General features: G+C 47.3%; 12 protein-coding genes across 12 annotated transcripts; 6 read left to right on the top strand and 6 right to left on the bottom strand.

The window, feature by feature from the left end:
* Positions 1 to 58: 58 nt before the first annotated feature.
* On the top strand, positions 59 to 1,000 carry ASPWEDRAFT_45210 (uncharacterized protein). Its single transcript, XM_040836468.1, has one exon. It carries the CDS (start codon positions 517 to 519, stop codon positions 739 to 741), a length of 225 nt encoding a protein of 74 aa, XP_040684922.1. The 5' UTR covers positions 59 to 516; the 3' UTR covers positions 742 to 1,000.
* A 359-nt stretch (positions 1,001 to 1,359) lies between these two features.
* ASPWEDRAFT_176334 (uncharacterized protein) lies at positions 1,360 to 2,195 on the bottom strand (the record flags this gene model as incomplete). Its single annotated transcript, XM_040831489.1, has 4 exons — positions 1,360 to 1,492; positions 1,541 to 1,618; positions 1,673 to 1,963; positions 2,020 to 2,195. 4 exons carry the CDS (start codon positions 2,193 to 2,195, stop codon positions 1,360 to 1,362), a joined length of 678 nt encoding a protein of 225 aa, XP_040684921.1.
* Positions 2,196 to 2,455: 260 nt separating this feature from the next.
* On the bottom strand, positions 2,456 to 3,683 carry ASPWEDRAFT_176333 (uncharacterized protein; the record flags this gene model as incomplete). The annotated part of the gene is made up of 2 exons (XM_040831488.1): positions 2,456 to 3,319; positions 3,369 to 3,683. 2 exons carry the CDS (start codon positions 3,681 to 3,683, stop codon positions 2,456 to 2,458), a joined length of 1,179 nt encoding a protein of 392 aa, XP_040684920.1.
* Positions 3,684 to 4,248: 565 nt separating this feature from the next.
* On the bottom strand, positions 4,249 to 5,017 carry ASPWEDRAFT_689083 (uncharacterized protein). Its single transcript, XM_040838994.1, has 3 exons — positions 4,680 to 5,017; positions 4,425 to 4,633; positions 4,249 to 4,379 (listed from the first exon to the last, which is right to left on the bottom strand). The coding sequence occupies exons 1-3, from the start codon at positions 4,692 to 4,694 to the stop codon at positions 4,286 to 4,288; spliced, it is 318 nt and encodes a 105-aa protein (XP_040684919.1). The 5' UTR covers positions 4,695 to 5,017; the 3' UTR covers positions 4,249 to 4,285.
* A 323-nt stretch (positions 5,018 to 5,340) lies between these two features.
* ASPWEDRAFT_176331 (wax synthase family protein) lies at positions 5,341 to 6,604 on the top strand (the record flags this gene model as incomplete). Its single annotated transcript, XM_040831487.1, has 2 exons — positions 5,341 to 6,125; positions 6,178 to 6,604. The coding sequence occupies 2 exons, from the start codon at positions 5,341 to 5,343 to the stop codon at positions 6,602 to 6,604; spliced, it is 1,212 nt and encodes a 403-aa protein (XP_040684918.1).
* A 148-nt stretch (positions 6,605 to 6,752) lies between these two features.
* On the bottom strand, positions 6,753 to 7,643 carry ASPWEDRAFT_93592 (copper acquisition factor BIM1-like domain-containing protein; the record flags this gene model as incomplete). The annotated part of the gene is made up of 3 exons (XM_040839597.1): positions 6,753 to 7,282; positions 7,336 to 7,407; positions 7,460 to 7,643. Coding segments are annotated over 3 exons (786 nt in total), but the record flags the coding sequence as incomplete, so codon positions are not given.
* Positions 7,644 to 8,757: 1,114 nt separating this feature from the next.
* On the top strand, positions 8,758 to 9,434 carry ASPWEDRAFT_72214 (uncharacterized protein; the record flags this gene model as incomplete). Its single annotated transcript, XM_040839232.1, has 3 exons — positions 8,758 to 8,919; positions 8,968 to 9,188; positions 9,276 to 9,434. Exons 1-3 carry the CDS (start codon positions 8,778 to 8,780, stop codon positions 9,432 to 9,434), a joined length of 522 nt encoding a protein of 173 aa, XP_040684916.1. The 5' UTR covers positions 8,758 to 8,777.
* A 394-nt stretch (positions 9,435 to 9,828) lies between these two features.
* ASPWEDRAFT_45206 (uncharacterized protein) lies at positions 9,829 to 11,232 on the top strand. The gene has a single exon (XM_040836466.1). The coding sequence runs from the start codon at positions 9,889 to 9,891 to the stop codon at positions 11,002 to 11,004; it is 1,116 nt and encodes a 371-aa protein (XP_040684915.1). The 5' UTR covers positions 9,829 to 9,888; the 3' UTR covers positions 11,005 to 11,232.
* ASPWEDRAFT_688999 (DUF202 domain-containing protein) lies at positions 11,201 to 12,609 on the bottom strand. The gene is made up of 3 exons (XM_040838993.1): positions 11,839 to 12,609; positions 11,463 to 11,749; positions 11,201 to 11,405 (listed from the first exon to the last, which is right to left on the bottom strand). Exons 1-3 carry the CDS (start codon positions 12,173 to 12,175, stop codon positions 11,340 to 11,342), a joined length of 690 nt encoding a protein of 229 aa, XP_040684914.1. The 5' UTR covers positions 12,176 to 12,609; the 3' UTR covers positions 11,201 to 11,339.
* Positions 12,610 to 12,825: 216 nt separating this feature from the next.
* Positions 12,826 to 13,421, bottom strand: ASPWEDRAFT_176326 (GFA family protein; the record flags this gene model as incomplete). Its single annotated transcript, XM_040831486.1, has 5 exons — positions 12,826 to 12,958; positions 13,015 to 13,040; positions 13,098 to 13,207; positions 13,258 to 13,286; positions 13,339 to 13,421. The coding sequence occupies 5 exons, from the start codon at positions 13,419 to 13,421 to the stop codon at positions 12,826 to 12,828; spliced, it is 381 nt and encodes a 126-aa protein (XP_040684913.1).
* Positions 13,422 to 13,972: 551 nt separating this feature from the next.
* Positions 13,973 to 15,336, top strand: ASPWEDRAFT_187153 (HNH endonuclease signature motif containing protein; the record flags this gene model as incomplete). The annotated part of the gene is made up of 4 exons (XM_040832168.1): positions 13,973 to 14,463; positions 14,514 to 14,659; positions 14,707 to 15,018; positions 15,112 to 15,336. The coding sequence occupies exons 1-4, from the start codon at positions 14,232 to 14,234 to the stop codon at positions 15,334 to 15,336; spliced, it is 915 nt and encodes a 304-aa protein (XP_040684912.1). The 5' UTR covers positions 13,973 to 14,231.
* Positions 15,337 to 15,743: 407 nt separating this feature from the next.
* On the top strand, positions 15,744 to 16,687 carry ASPWEDRAFT_176324 (class I SAM-dependent methyltransferase; the record flags this gene model as incomplete). Its single annotated transcript, XM_040831485.1, has 3 exons — positions 15,744 to 15,788; positions 15,848 to 16,131; positions 16,186 to 16,687. 3 exons carry the CDS (start codon positions 15,744 to 15,746, stop codon positions 16,685 to 16,687), a joined length of 831 nt encoding a protein of 276 aa, XP_040684911.1.
* Positions 16,688 to 16,723: the final 36 nt, after the last annotated feature.

Here is a 16,723-nt window from a genome sequence, read left to right as displayed (position 1 = left end):
GTCATAGTATCGCATTTACTAAAATTAGACAAAGACCAAAACTTTGTTTTCGATATCTGTACTTTGAAAATATCATGATAATCGATCTTAATAGTCAGGCTTACCCAGCTTGTCCGCGATATTAACCGGGATTGACTCCCGTTCACTCAACCCCAATCTCCTTACACCCCCACTCTCCCTTCAAAGCTTCCAAGCCCCATACCACGCGGTATCACTCGTTCATCATGCCGATCTGGGACTTTGAATTCACTGACAGGCTCACCGACAGGCTCCGGAAAATCAACCAAGGGGCGTCAAGATTGAAGAGCAACTGGCTGAGTTCTTAAACATTCGGTTTGGGCAGCGCCATGTCCTGAGTCTTGCTCGCGATCTTGACACTAATGAGGATATTATGCTTAAAATACGTTATGAGTATCATCCTTTGATGAACATTGTGTTGCTGATGGAAATGCCAGTGTCAACTCTACATTCTTCAACATCGAAGACCCCAAAGCCAATCGAGAAAAAGCCGACGTGATGTTCATCCATGAGGTGGAAGCTGTTGAAGCTGTCCAAGCGATACACCACGGGCCCAAATATATTGACCATGCGACTCAACCCGCAGGACAGACGTTCCCTTACCCTGATGGTTGCGTGGATATGTTGGTCATATCGAGAGTCCAAGGCGACAACCAACTTTCGTTTGAGCAGCTGGCTGTTATCCTCGAGTGTGTTCCCCTATTTTGGTGTTTGATATTCTAATCGTTATCCAGTCACTTGCGGAAAAAAAGAAAGGGCTTGTATAAACAGGATCCTGTCTGTGAGGTATGACAGGCCAAATGACAAGTCGTAGGTTGCCTTACCTTTTCACAGTCGGTATCCGTCTCATCGTATCGGGTATCTCGTCGATTTCATCCACTTGAAGCTCACAGACCCCGTTGCTTCGCATGCCATCACACCCGATAGCATGTTTGTCATTGGATTCAACCTTTTAGCAACATAGAGGGTATCTAGAATAGCATCAAACTCTTTTTTTTCTATCATCAGAACGTCCTCCTACCTTCCTGTAGTTGGCTGGCCGGGTGCCTGTCTGGACCAACACTGAGTTGTGGACATTCAATGCAACCTCTTCCGCCTGCTATCCCTTTCATTTTTTAGTCTCATAATAGGCCTTCTTATTAGATTCAGGCGATGAACTATGACTGGTCGTTTTTATATAGGTTACTGTTTCCATTGTAGGACAATGAAAAGAAAGCAAGGACTGCTATATTAACCTATTCATACGTAGACATATAACATGAGCAAGTAGATGAGATGCCCCATCTCCCTGATTTTCCTCAACCGACAGATTGAGCTCAATCTGTGTATCTATTGCACCGGTCACTGAAGAGGCTCGAAATGGCTCTTTGGCCACATGCCGAATTCAAGCACCCATGCGTCATTAACGGTAATAGGCTTGGAGCTCGGGTGCGACGGATCTATGATGCATAGAGACGAGAAATCGACGATGTACCTAGAAAAGTTAAAATAGCAGACCAATCGCGCCAGGAATATACCTTACACCTTATCATTTTGTCTGTCATATTGGAGGAACCTCGGGTTCTGGATACCCAGCGCTGCGCAATTCTGCCGCATGTGCCTGGTGGGGTGAGTTAGAAATTATTCAGTTTTGATCAGGGCTTGCTATACTTACTCAAAGATAAAAGCAAGCTGTTCTCGAATGCTCTCAAGCTGGTCACGAGAGAGGCCACGGTATATATCCTCCAGGTTCTCTCCAGGGACTCTTGACATGACGATGAAGTCCACCCAGCCATTAGGATATGGGAATCTTGGGCCAGCAGGCTGTGAGACATGGTCAATATATCCAGGTCCATGGCCGATTTCATGGACAATGTTGACCCCATCAATCTCATTCCAAAAGTCTTGTTCAACCTCTTCTCTGTTCTCTTCAACGTCTTCGATATCGTATGTTTTTGGATCCAGACTGGATGCCGTAATCAGTAGGATTACTCTTCATTTCACTATAGCGTATTGACTTACTCGTAGCGAATCTTCAGCATGACCTCTTCGTCCGTGTCAAGGTAGCGTGCCAGCGTCAGGACATGCCGCACTCCAAAGCTATCACAGGTATCTTCCCTCAGTTGTTTCTCGACCTTGATGGGCCTTTTGTTAATCTTCCGTATCCTGCTTGTGAAGTCAAAGGACCATTCAGGCATGATTTTCGACGGTTAAAAGCTCTAATCTGTTGAACTGGGAATTTTGAGTGGAAAAAGTCGTGGGGAGAAAGGAAAGTTGACTGCAGCCTTCCACTGCTGGCACGGGTGCCTGGACCAACACCATTCATTGCATATAAAATATATCATTTGAATTCATTCTCAGGATCAATAAACTATTATTTCATAAACGAAGATGGACATAGAAGAGAATCCACACCAGAAACACAACCAAAATAACCTCAGTCATCACATCATCATACTTAACAAGCCGGATACGTCTCCATCAACCCCTTAAAGTCAGACGAATCAAACCGCAACACAAACGTACTCTCATTCAGACCCACCAACAACTTCGTTCCAGTCCAGTGAATCCTCAACGAGACCGTGTTATCCTCATTAACCACCGACTCGACATCAATATACAGCGTGGAGTAAAGAATCGGCACCCGGACCTCGAACCGCGTCACGCGAGTCCACTTATGGCTGAACGCCAATCTCACTGTACGGGTTTCATCGAACAGATCGCCAAACACGCCCTGAACAGCGAGATCGATATGGTGCCCGTAGATGTTGGCGTGCTTCACGATGAGCGTTGCATGGCCGAATCCTACATCCTGCGCCCACTCCTTGTTCACGGGCATCGTCTTGAACGGCCAGTGCTGCTTCAAGTGGATGCTCCAGTTGTTCAGCTCCTCATCCCAGCAGCACTTGGTGAGATAGTCGGAGCCGGGGAGGTTCAGAACAGCCTTGCCGTACTGGCATTGTTTGCTGGATGCGTCGAACAGTGCGTCTTGCTCGCTCAATCCCCGACAGCACGGCGCTTCGTCCAGAATGTACCGCGTGTCCCAGGTGGGATAGCTTTCTGATGGCTCGCCGGGGACAGACAGGACAAAGGACCCCTGCTCGCTATAGCAGCATTGCCAATCGCTCGATTGGTATTGCTTGGGGATCTGGGCGCTGTAGACGCCATATTCGCATTGGTGGATGCCATCCCACGAGTTTGAGGTTGCGGGCTCCATGCCGGAGGGACAGGTGAGGCCGTCACGGACGACGGGGATGATGTCCAGAATTCTCTCTCCGGTGGGTGTTTTGCCATACGCGGAGTGGGCAGCGGCGTCGAAGGGCTATACAGTCAGTATGATCATCATGTCTTGTCATCTGAGATGGACATACCTGAAGAGTTGGCAGCGATGGAGTCTCCGGCTCCGATCCAAACTCAGGAAGCTCAGCTTCTTCAGCGACTTTTGAGTCCCCAGACTCTGCTGCATCCGGTTCCTCCGAAGTAGATGGAAGATCCCCCTCAACGGAAGCAGTGGGAATCTCGTCAGACCAAACCGACGAAAAGTCCGTCTCCTCCGTCGTCAAGGGAATCTCGGACTCCAACGAGCTCGACGAAACCTCAACCTCATCTGACTCAGTCGAGCAGATGGAGAAATCTGCCAAAGCAAGCACAGACAGGAGAACAGCCGACCACCGCAAGGACTTCATCTTGAATCTGATCCTGCCAGCTGAGGCTTTCCAGGGAGAGGAGTGATTGAAGAAGAAACCATGGGCGATCAGCAGGCTTTATGGACGAATATCGAGCATCGCCAGCTGGTGAACGTGACCGCCAATCCGACTTCATGGGGAGTTCGGAGATTTATTGAGTTGGCGTGCTATGCAGCTTGCATGAGCTATTAACATAGAGCAGATAGGATACGGTATCGTCTTGTTTAAATTTATTAGCTATTAGTATAATCATCGTCTATATCGTTTATTCATATTAAACTTATTACAATAACGAGTAAGTATAAGAGCATACAATATAGGGAGATGAATTGATAATCCCAACACAACATGAATAAGACCTGTCACAGCTCATGCAGCACTCAGGGTGAATTGAGTTCAGTATTATGCTATACGATAATAAACCAGGTATCCCAGTTTCTCGACGAAGCAGCAGTTCCAGCTGGCCAGATTTGTCACCCTGCATCTCAACGGCATCGACTTATTATAGAACTAGCATCATCCGGATGAAACGGTGAGATTATCCATTTGATTTAATTATCCTGATAATTATTCATGTGTAGTAACTACCTGATCTTTCCAAATTACTCGTCAAAGTCCAAAATCTCAACATTCAATCCATGGGGCACTTGAACCTTCCTCAGATCATCAGCCGAAGTATCATCCTCGGCGGTGACACTATAGAGTCAGCTGGATACGATTCATCAAGATAAGACAACATACCTCATGAAATGAATAGGAGGATAGGTTTGGGTGGAGTCGTATTCCTTTGGGAACTGGACATGCTTGTCGTGGTAGATATTTTCCAAACTGGTTTTGTCAGTGCAGCTCATGTTAGATATACAAGATGGGTAGATGTACTTCTTTGTGAGTTTCTCGCCATCGCCGTAGTACTCGTGGGCGAGCTCATTGTCGTAGCGGATGTCGAAGGTCTGAGACGTTAATAATAGAGTATTCATGAAAAGTGTGAATACTTACCAGGTTTTTTACCATTTTGTTGGTGTTGTATTGTAGTTGTGTTAGAAATTAGAGTAGTTGAATGATTGAAGAAGAAGAAGAAGCCGGGAAGGAAGCAGCTTAAATGTCCATCCCAAAGCTGAGACAAACTTTATTCGATAGTCTAGAAGAGCTGAATAGAGTTGAATCATGAGGGGATTGTCTGTTTTCAGCGAGAACTCGATGCGATGGCAAATGACAAATGAGGTCATCCATACTTCATCGCAATTGCGGGGAACCACACTTTGGGTGTCAGTGTTTTTCAAGCTTATCATTTCCGTCGTTAATTATTGTAGTAATTATCACAATCCATCGTGATTTGAATCAAAGACTTTTGCTATATAATTAACAATGGCATAATGGGGTTGATACCTGACGATAGTGGCATTGTGCTACAAGGTGGGATGGAATGGCGGTGACAGATATTTCCGACATCGCTGCTGGATCAATTTTAATAAATATCCATGTTCAATGTTCAAATATCTTCCAGATGAAATAGAGATGGTATCAGCTATGAGTAAATAACCTCAAATCAATAGTTCGTGATGTGCTCCACCGTCGATCCCCAGCCACCTTTTTTTGCTGCTTTTAATCTGACGGAGCTTTTCCCCTTTTCAACAACATCAACAACATCATCATCAACATGGCCGACTCACCCTCGTGGTCTCTTCCACTGCCTCAATGGCTTCTCATCCAAGCCATCACCGGATTGACGGCTTCTTTTACTTCGCCTCACTCACTCCTCCGCCATGCAGCGGTGGTCGCAGCTGTTGCGTTGGCCTGGTCGGTCCAAGCGGCCGTCAACAGCCCAGACGCAGACAAGAAATTGGGAGGACCACTCGCAGCGATGGGATGGGTGAATGTGCTTAATGCGATTGATTTGCTTTTGTTGAGTCGCGTGTCCTACCAGGAGCAGATTGAGTGGGAGAAAAAAGCATCAAACGGCAGTGAAAAGTCTGCACCGTCGATATTCAGACAATTCGGCTGGTCATTCAACATCGCTTTCAACTATCGTCGCGTGCATACACCCTGGCAGATCGCGTATGTGCCTCAATTTGATAAAAATGATCGCAACTACATCCCCTCTCGCCTTGCGTTTATCGGTAAATGCGGACTGGAAGTATGCATAGCAGCCGCGATGCTGCATTTCTTCACCGTCGAAACCACCTTTCCTGGACTGGCGGAGGTGATGCCCGAGATTGCGAGGAGTAAGCGGGTGATGATCCCGTCTGCTGCGACGACGCTGCAGAGTATCTTGGTTCAGGCGTCGTTTACGCTGTCGTTTGGGATTTTGACCAGATCGGCGATTATCCTTCCGTATAACGCTGTTGGGGTGATTTGTGTTGCGCTGGGTGTTTGTTCGCCTGCTGCGTGGCCGCCTGTTAGTGGTTCGTTGAGTGAGGCGTATTCCCTTCGGCAGTTTTGGAGGTCAGTCATTCTTTACACTTCACTATAATATAGTATAAACTAACATCATCAGATCTGCATGGCATCAATCCCTCCGCAGACCCCTTGTCGCAAGCACAGACTGTCTCCTCTTCTCCCTCCTCCGTCTAACCAGAGGGACCCTCGCAGCCTGCTACATCCGTCTCTTCCTCGTCTTCTTCATGTCCGGTCTCGTCCACGCATTCATGGACATGGGCTTCACCGTCCCCCTCGAAGAGACCGGGAGTTTGTGGTTCTTCGTCCTCCAGGTTCCCGCCATTATCGCCGAGATTATCTTCCAGAAGTTCTGCTCAAAGACTGGGGGTAAACTCAGGCAGATCCTGGGATATGTCTGGGTGTTGTCATTTCTAGCGTGGGCTACCCCGGTCTGGATTGATCCGATTATTTGGAGGCTGTATGAGGGGGGCATTCGGGTTCCTTCGCCGTTTTTGTTTATTGGGGGGCATTCATTTTTGGAGTAGACTTGGTACACCAATGCATGATAGATAGACAAGATCATAGCACATCATAATACACTGCATAGAGCATTCATGACCTGCGTGGTAAGACACGTATAAATAATTCGATCTCAGAACAATAACCTCATCACAACCCATCAAGTAACTAAATCCTCTGCGGCCCAGCCGTCGAAGCAGACCACGTCTTCTGCACAGAATCCGGATTCATCATCCTCAACGCCACGGCATGTTCATGATCAACTCGTTTCTGCCAGTACCGTCCCCCAAAGAACAATGCTGCCCCGATCAACGCTGCACCGACGACACTTCCCACCACGATACCCGCGATGGCACCTTTCGAGAGACTTGATCCACCCGAGCTACTATCACTAGTAGCCGTTGATGACGCAGTAGACGCCGACGTCGACGACGACGACGATGTATCATCCTCCGTAACATTAAAACACGGAATACTCGTCGTGAACTCGCTCAGATCAACATATGTGATATCCGCGCAGGCATAGTACGTCTCATTCCCATCATTGTCGAAATCAGAAACGTACTCCAGCTGCAGAGTTGCGTTTGCACCGGAGGTGATGTTTGATGGCGGGTTTGGCACGGAGTAGCATTCGTGGCCTGGGTCGAGGTCGGGGAAGGCGGATCCGGATACTATCGTTGTGAAGTCGGAGTTGCTTGTAGGGTCTGTTTATCATTAGCTACCTATCTAGTATAGTGGTTGAAGGGGGTGGGCTCACCGTCTTCGTAGGAGACTGCTAGATTGACTGTATATGATTCTGTCTGGAGGACTAGAGAGACGGCGCCGTTTGCTATGCAGAGATCAGCCATGTAACTATAACTGGATGATACCTGTAGACATACTCAGTGGAAACTCCGTCCGATTCGTAACGCCAGCCGATGAACCACACGGCGCAGTGGTGTCTTGCACAGCTCCCCATGCTCTATCTGGTGGCCATAAGAAAGCAGCAGCGCCCATGTCTGTAGCCTCTGCGGCTTGGACGTGGGGAGTGAGGATGCCGGCCACGGCGAGGAGAGTTGTGAGTAGTCTTGGGGGCATATTGTTATCAAAGGAAAGTAGAGTAAATTGTACAGAGTAGACGAGAATGTCTGGTATTTTGGTTGTATGCTGGTTTATATACAAGAACTCGGATATACCCTACAGCTGCTACCTGATAAACGAACATACAAGTATATCACTCTCTATGAGCGAGGATGACAGCCCCGCTTTACCGATATATCCGACTGTAGGATAGATGAAAAGTCGGCACCTCCCGAAAAAAAAAGCCATCTGTCAGGACACCAAGACAGAATATATTAAAACCACAGTTTCCATATTAATTTACGTCAAAAACACTCGGAACAGCTCAGCCGGCGTCAGATCAGATTAGATTGATAAGATGTTGTCTCTCACGTTTATTGGTTGATTCAGTAATCCACATCCCAATGCGGTAATGGAAGCCGCAGGTTCCGAAGTTTCTGTCAATTCAAGGGAATTGGGGTCTTTGCGTCATGTGAAAGAGATCAAACATGGGTTTGGAAGCGATAGGCTGTTGGATTTTGATCTGATAAAGAGAGTCCACTTGGATTTTCAACGACCTGATCTGGTCCTCTGTCCCGAATGTGCTGGTCTTGAGATCTTTTTCTCAACCCAGGTGGTATGGAAGGATATGCCTCTTTCTTCTTGATAAATGACAGTGGGCCGGAGGACAAACTGCTACAGAGAAAAAAGTATAAGGATGTCATATTATCAAGAGTAGAATGAAAGTGTTTTTGAGCAAAATCAGCCCAGACTACAGTCGGCTGAAAACTTCTCCAATCAATCATCCTGGTGCGCGATTAATCTATTTACTTTTGCCGGTGTTTTCCATCCTCGTTTACTTCCTGCTCCTCACCGTATGTCTGCATCAATACAATGTCTCAACTAGAATCAACCCATTAACCCTTGGCATATGTTCGGTAAATATCATAGCGTGGAACGGTGGAGTAGATGTCTTATTTCTTGAAGCGAGTCAGAGTGGACTCTCGGAGATAAAAGCGATGCTGATCGTACCACATGGTCTATACAGCTCAAGCTGTAGTTATAAGCACTGTTCCCCCATCGTTTAAATATTTATTCCTGCTACTTCTCTTCTACTGCTCATAATATATAATCAACCATCCTTCTCTCAACATCACCAAAATGCAAATCCTCACCCTTCTTCTCACTCTCGCAGCATCACTTCCTCCATCACTTGCCTGGAAATTGCCCGATTCCTTCCCGATATCAAGAAGAGAAACAATCACAAAAGGAAGTCCCCTGTATAACTGCCATGCAGACTGTGGTATGTCACCTACTCTCTGTATAGCTGTATCCCATCTAATGCTAATAGGCGGCGTCATCGTCATCGCCGATACCAACAACTACTGCTCCAACTCTACATACACCACCGAACTAGCCGACTGTCTCGACTGCGCTCTGGCATACAATATCTGGCAATACTACGGAGACGACGTCGCTGCCGCGGCCAAGGCTTGTGGTGATAATGCCACGCCGAGTGCATCATCTGCTACCTCGGGTGCGGTAGCTACTGCTACTGGGGTCTCGAATTCGGTATGTCTTCTGCTTTTAGGTGTTATTTTTATCCCTTGAGTCTATCTTTGGGTTCGGTTGGATTTGGGGGCTAATTGCTATGCATAGACTGCCACTCAAGTGACTGCTGCAACAAGTACGAGTAGTGGTTCTTCCAGTCCAACTTCCAATGCTGGTGCATTGTTTACTTTGAATAGTGGGTTGGCCTTGTTTGTGGCTGTTGCTGGACTGGGCATCGTTGCACAAGACTATATCGGTTTACTATAATCCTGAGATATTCAAATAAATAGTAACTCACTGAATAACTTAATTCTCAATTAAATTCCCCTAATCGTGGCTGAGCTGAAGACAGTATTGTTTATTCTTCCTTCGCTGGGGATATATAACCGAGCCGACGAATAGCAATCATCGACCCCAAATCACAAAACAAGCCTTTTATCACACCATTAACCTAAAATAAGACTAAAAAGTTATTCTCAGGCATTTTTAATCTATCAACAGGGCTGTGAAGGGCATTTTCCCTACCAGTAAGGCGAATTTCCTCCATGGGGGCCAAAAGCTATCAAGCAGGGCGCAAACAACGCCCGACACAGCCACGCTTGTTTCAGGTGACTTTATCTAGTGTAGGGATCAGAGTGACGATTTATTTAAACGGGGATAACGCACCAGAATCGAATCATTTATTTGATCAAACATCAATTAAACTATTTAACAGCACACCATGAAGCTATTCTCACGAAAAGAAAAACAGCCCGAAACGGCCCCCAAACCATCCATCCAAAACCTTCTCTACACAACAACCACCACCACCTACCAAATCTACCACGAAGGCGTAAAAGAGCACATCCTCATCTCCCCCGTCCACGTACCACGTCGGAAATCGCGATCCGTCATCCACCAGATCGCCTCCCCTCACTCCGCCAAAGACACCTACTTCATCCACGTCCCGTTTCTGGCCTTCCACAACCCCGCACGAACCCTCCGTCGCGGGGGGTCGAAGAGCTGCGAGCCAATCTGTCTCATTAATGATGACTGGTTCTGGAAGAGGTGGAATATTCAGTTTGGGGATGATATTGGGAAGGCGCTGGATCGGAGGGGCGTGGTGAGGTGGGAGAATCGGAGTAATCGGGATAATTCGCTCGATGATGATTGTGCGCTGAAGGGATATAAAGTTCGTTCGTGGCGAGCTTGGTATGAATCGGGGAAGTATTATCATCGGGATGTGAATGAGAAGCGGAAGAGGAGGAATTTGAACAAAAGCGAGGTTGAGAAGAGGAAGGAGGATGAGGAGGAACATATCCCGATGCGGGCAGAGCAGGCTGTGAATCTGAGCTGGGAGTCGCCTTTTTCGGTGAATACGCGCTGCTATCAGTTCCGGTTTGGAAATATCGATTTTGCATGGAAGGGCACGAGTGATGTGCCTGCTGACAAGAAATTGCGGGACTTGCTGCCGTTGACGCATTTGAAGCTTGTTGCCATGGTCCCAGTTGTACCTGCATATGATGCCAAACCGTCAGAAGTTGAGGGCCATCAAGAAACAAGAGAGGTTCTCTTGGCCCAGTATACAAGCAGCTTCGGCTCACAGCAATACGGAAGTTTGATCACGTTTGACTCAGAAATCTCGAAGCTCCTGCATGAATTCGGGCTGGACCGTACGGCGCACACCAAGCAAGATCCCTGGGCTTGTCAAAGTGGTGATCTCCATCTCACCAGATTTTACGACGTCATTATAGCCACAGGGATGTGCATGATCATGGGCGAGTGGGAGAAGAGGCAGACTGTTTTTGCGGTCATCTTGCTTGCTCTTGCGGCCTGTCAAATGTCGAGTAATGGCTGATGATATTGCAGCGGATTGATGTTTTGTATGATATAGATGGATACATGATATATATGATAATATTTTGGCGAAGGGCATGCTATGAATTTCTCTCTTCCAGTGAGGTTGTGACCTCAAACTTGAAGTCCACGGTGTTGACTTTCTTACCGAGGACTATGCCAACTACCTGGCGCCCAGTATATTCAAGGGGACATCAGATAGTGATGATGCGTCTTGGTCGACTAGTCTCTTGTTCAGCCTAATCTTGCTGTAGGGAGATGGTTGAATATCACTGCGAAGAACCTATTAATTAAGTAATAATATTTTTAAAGAACGCAATATACATCGGCACGTTATCACAAAGGACGTTTATCGATATTTATTATTGCATAAACAGTCAAAATCAAAGTCGATATCAAAAGCTGCGTTCAGATTAGTACCATATAGTTGACAGCAATCAACACCAAGAGAATACTCACTGCCGCTATCAAAAACCCTATAACGTTCAACTCCCAACCGCCCACATGTACTTTTCCCAGCCCTATTGCATGTTGCTGTCTCCAAAAGCGATTTGCACCGATTAAAGCCACCAGTAGGGCCACACTGTGATACGCGATTGAAAGTGGAATGCCAATCTCGTAGAATCCCGGTCCCTTTTTCGGCTGTGCGGTTCTTCGTTGTAGCCGAAAGAGCAGTGCTATTAAAACTCCCTGCATTGCAATCATCACCGAGGTGCGGATGTAGGCGAGAAATGTTCGTTCCAGCGCTGGATGATGTCAGAATACCGTCGCACGACTTTCTGCCTCCACGTTGTTGTGATACATAAATATCACTTCCCTGGACGGTGTAACTAACCAAAGTGGTCACGGTTGCTCTTCTGCGGTACTGTCAGAACGACATTCCGCGTCCAAAACCTTTTCACACGGCCCCAGAGCCCCTTGCTTTCTTCGCTACTGCATCGGCTGGTACGAGACACTGTGCGACGAGTCGTGATTCGATATTCCCCCGAGGAGATGGAAGCCCCCGAGACCTCCTCGTCGTCGTTTTCCTCGTGAGTTTGGATCTCATGCAGCTCGAGAGTATCCGGTTCGCTGAGACTGCTGCGGATGGGCGATCGATGTCTCGTGCCACTCACGGGGTTCGAGAGGGGCCCGAAACCCCATTCCGGCTGATGATCATCCCGATGAACCATTCTTTATCGCAAACGAGGGGTAAATCGACACTGTCATCACGTCCTGCGAGTTCCTGGGCTGGGAGGTTGCGCTGGTCGAGGACGCAATCCGCGGGCTGTGACTCGTCCAATGGAGCTGCTGGGCGGAAGAGAGTCCACGGTCGGAAATCCCCGGAGTGGGCTTGAACCACGACGACCACGATCGACCGTCTGGGGAACTCCACCATTCGACTCCATCTTCTCCAGGTTTCTGATATCAATGGCCTTGGCGAGAGTTGAAAACGAAGACTGACGATGCTTATTTTATGGTCTGTTGCCAGTCTGCAGGGACATTCGGAATTGGCCAATCAGAGGCTGCGGCAGAATCACACCATCGCAGGCTGTTTTGACGAAATCGCCGCGTCTCCTCCAGTTGTGTTGACCGACCAGCTTGTCTACACAGCAAATACGGGCACACTAATTGATGACATGCAGAAAGGATTAACGGCCTGACGATCTGTGGAGTCTAAAACACTGGTATTCTCGCTAAGTCTTAAACCCCTTCTCAAACAACGCCGAAACTGACACTTCTTCAACCCACAGAACGCCTCTCCTCACCTCGATCCAAACCCCAAACTCCACGCTGCCCCCTTAGCACCTTAGCGTATGCATACCCAGCCATCCTTCATCAATCACAAATGTGCGTTGAACCACTCCAGTTTGCTTTGCTCGAAGAAATGGCCGCCTGGAGGGGAAATGCTGTCAAACAAAGCAGCCTTCAAGAAACCCTTTCCAGGAACGCCAGGGGTCTTGGTGACAACTGGGCTGTTGAGCATATTGATGAGCGACCGTCTCGCATCGCAATGGAATAAGAAACATACCTTCCACAGTTGGAACAGAAGTGTCGCTATCAGGACATATTAGCACAGTGGACATAAAACAGCAGATGGAAATGGCGCCTTACTTGCGCGACGTTTCCACTGAGAGACTTGGTGTCGTTGAAGATTTTCAGAGCCCCTGTTGGATCTTCGACTGACATATCATCAAGGTCCACGACGTAATTGAGCGAACAAGCTGGATGTATAAGCCATCGCATTGTCAGTCCGAGGTGGGATTATACTCACGGCCACCACCGGCTCTTTTACAGTTGGTGCTGGAAGAATCCGTTAGCCTGGCATGATAACACACTTCCTCGAAACTAATACCAGTGACATAGCATGCAATTAGCAGGCTTCTCTGGCAGGGTAATGCGAATACTCTCGCAATTGCACTGGCCGGTGTAAGGCATTTTCTTGATTTTATTTTGATCAACTATTTGATACCGCACTTCGTAGGGACTGTGATGGACTATATATATTGTGGTGAATTGCCCCGACTTTGAACCTCGGCGACTTTGTCAAGTGGATATAGCCCCATATTAATAATGGATCAGATAGATCCACCGTGGAAATAATGGAAACTGGAACCGCGCATTTCCGTTCCCTTGATATGGCATATGATGTCATTCTTGAAGGATATACAACACTCGTTGTACCCCTGTACAGCAGTTTGGATTTCCTGGATTCTAAAAATGCAGTACCTATCTTCTGGCGTTTGTTGTGTTACTCTAGGCCATTTATTTCTCTATGGAATGTAGTTTTATCCCTTGACTTTATCTATATTTTCAGGCCGTAGAATATCAGATAGTATGCAAATTACGCTCTATTCTTTTAATCTTTTCGAATTGATATACTAACTGCTATCACTGTCTCTACCTTCACTAAGATACAGTGATAAGATAGTTTTCATTCCCTCGTTGATGAATGATTTCTGCAGTTCCTGTATAGGTCATTATGATGGCTTCAATTCACCTTCTCAAGTATTGCTGCCTAGAACCATTCACGCTCCAAAATGAGCCTTTTATACCTTTCTCTTGGACCATTTCATCTCCAATTATCTATCTCATCACAGACCTCTATCTTCCTCTATTCTGATGGTTATGCTTTGGCGTCCTTGTCTCCCCTTCATACTTTCTACTCAACCACATACCAAAAAGTGATCTAACCTTAGAGGCAAGGTGACAGACCACCATTGCATTGAAAAGTTCCTGCGAAAAGAGATGTCTGCAGCCCCAGAGCTTGAGCATCCAGACAGAGCTGGTCTGATTTCCGAAATCAGTCGAATCTACGAAATCGATAGCATCAGTACCTCTTTATGGCTGTTTCTGTGGTTCGCAGACATAGAACGACTTCGCCATCTGGTTAAAGGCGCATCATTGTTACCTGTTTTCCAAGAGCTATCCAAGAGAGCGCTTGAATTTCACGAAGACTTTGATTCGGTGCTGCGGCTGTGTGAGTTGATGAAAGCAATTTATTATGTTGACATGGCTAACTTGCCATAGGGCTCGCTCGTCCCGTCAGAGTGAGCGAGGAAGAATCCAACGACCGTAGGAAAACCGAGCCAGGGTCTATACCAGAAAGCTCAAGCTCAGAAGCTGCCACCTCTAAGCCTCAAGGTTACAGTAGAGACAGAAAGCTCTCCGAGGCGGTAAGTATTCTCGTACTTGAATCTGAGCAACCAGCTGATTTTTGGAGTGCATTGCCCGAGATGAAGGTCGGTGCCAAATAACCCGTGCCGGTGATCTTCTTGAAGTGTGTCATATTTATCCCCAAGATTTGAACAAGCGTCAGAAAAATGACATCCAAATGCGTCGATTCTGGGCAACCTTGCGCATATTTTGGACCCAAGATAAGGTCGAAGCTTGGAAAGACGAACTTGAACCCAATGGCACCGAAATCCTCCAAAACCTGATCACCATGACGAGACAGGCACACGGATACTGGGGTAATGCTCGATTTGCACTCTTTCCTCACAAGCCATCCGATGATGGCAAGTCCATGGACGTGGTATACTTTTGGATGCCGCGCCCCTAAGTGGGAGATATAGTTTCTATTCTGGAGCGTCCATCGCTGATCCCATGTCCTGACTCAATCCACCAGAATGGGAAGCTTTTCAATTGTGCCACCGGTCAGAAAATAACTTCGGGCACAGTGATAACGCTCCGGACCTCTGATCCCATGACCCATCCACTCCCATCATATGCGCTCCTGCAGATGCAATGGTACCTCAATCGGATTGCAGGCCTCAGTGGCGCTGCAGAATTCGATAATGATAGAGACGAGGATGGCACCTTTGATGATGAAATTGATGGTTTTTCCGACTAGATATCTCCATTGCTTTTCATGCATGTTTTCTGATGGTTCGATGGATTTGGAGGACAATCGACGGGGTGATAGGATCGAGGTCTTACTTAGCTTTATCACAGGTCAAATAACTTTTATAATGCAGTATCTGATTGAACTTCCCAATGCTGCCTCATACTTGAATGAAGGTGGAGATGCCTGAGTAACTGCTCTCTACGTACACTCGCTCCGACATCGGCGCCTCGGTTGAACGTTTGAGGAAGATAAACCCGGCGTCATCTCTACAAAGATGTATTTCCAATTCCTCGATACGCATTACACGCTCACTACTCAATCTGCCTTACAGGAATCAGTCGCATTTCTTGGCTGTTCCAGTTGTTGAACTCACAGTAGCTTCCCCACGCCAAGACGTTATCCCCGCATCCAAGATGACATCCAATAACCAGCAGTCTGAGAATCCATGGACTCCGGAGGTAATGAACTCATTGTACGTATTGCGAAAGGAATCTTAACTAAGCTCTTTAACTACCAGGCCTACTCAGCCTCTGCGTCGTTCGTGCCCCAATTAACCCAGACTCTCCTCAAATACCTCGACCCCCAACCAACAGACAAAGTCCTAGACATTGGCTGCGGTGATGGCATCTTCACGGGAAACTTCCTGCCTGCCGTACAGTCAGTGCTGGGGATTGACTCATCACCTGCGATGATTGAGGCAGCCACAAGGGATTATGGCGGGCCCAAAGCAGAGTTTCGTATTGTGGATTGCCGCTTTTTGGGACAAGAGACGGCTATTGCCGATGGAACTTGGGATAAGGTGTAAGATTTCTCGAAAAGAGTGTGTTTGTTCATTGCTTAATTATGTTTCTACAGTATATCTAATGCAGCATTGCACTGGATTCTGCGGGATGAGTCCACGCGCATGTCCACCCTTCGTGGTATATACAGCAGCGTCAAGCCCGGTGGAACGTATGTTTTTGAGATGGGTGGTCACGGATGTATAGCAGAAGTGATGACGGCTGTGTTCTATGCGCTTGTGTACCAAGGTGTTTCGCCGGAGAAGGTTAGAGAGGCAAATCCATGGTTCTTCCCTTCCGACGTGTGGATGAAGGATGCCTTGGAAAAAGTCGGCTTCCAGGTCGATAAAATCGAAACAGAATATCGACCCACCAAATTAACTGCTGGTGCTGGCGGGGGACTGGCAGGATGGGTCAGACTCATGGGTTCGCAGTTGCTCGGCGTGCTACCTCCGGAGAAACGGGAGGCAGCGATTGAGCAGATCTGTGATGTGCTCCAGACCGCCGTCACCAGAATTGAAGATGGTAGCCAATGGTTGGGATATGTCCGGTTGAGAGGAATTGCGAAAAGGGTCTAATTCATGTCTGTATAGGTAGTATTGATGGCCTAGCAC

The sequence above is a fragment of the Aspergillus wentii genome (assembly GCF_001890725.1).
Source record: "Aspergillus wentii DTO 134E9 unplaced genomic scaffold ASPWEscaffold_8, whole genome shotgun sequence".
NCBI classification, from domain to species: domain Eukaryota; kingdom Fungi; phylum Ascomycota; class Eurotiomycetes; order Eurotiales; family Aspergillaceae; genus Aspergillus; species Aspergillus wentii.
The sequence above is the reverse complement of the archived record's forward strand: the minus strand, read 5'-3'. Positions and strand labels throughout refer to the sequence as shown.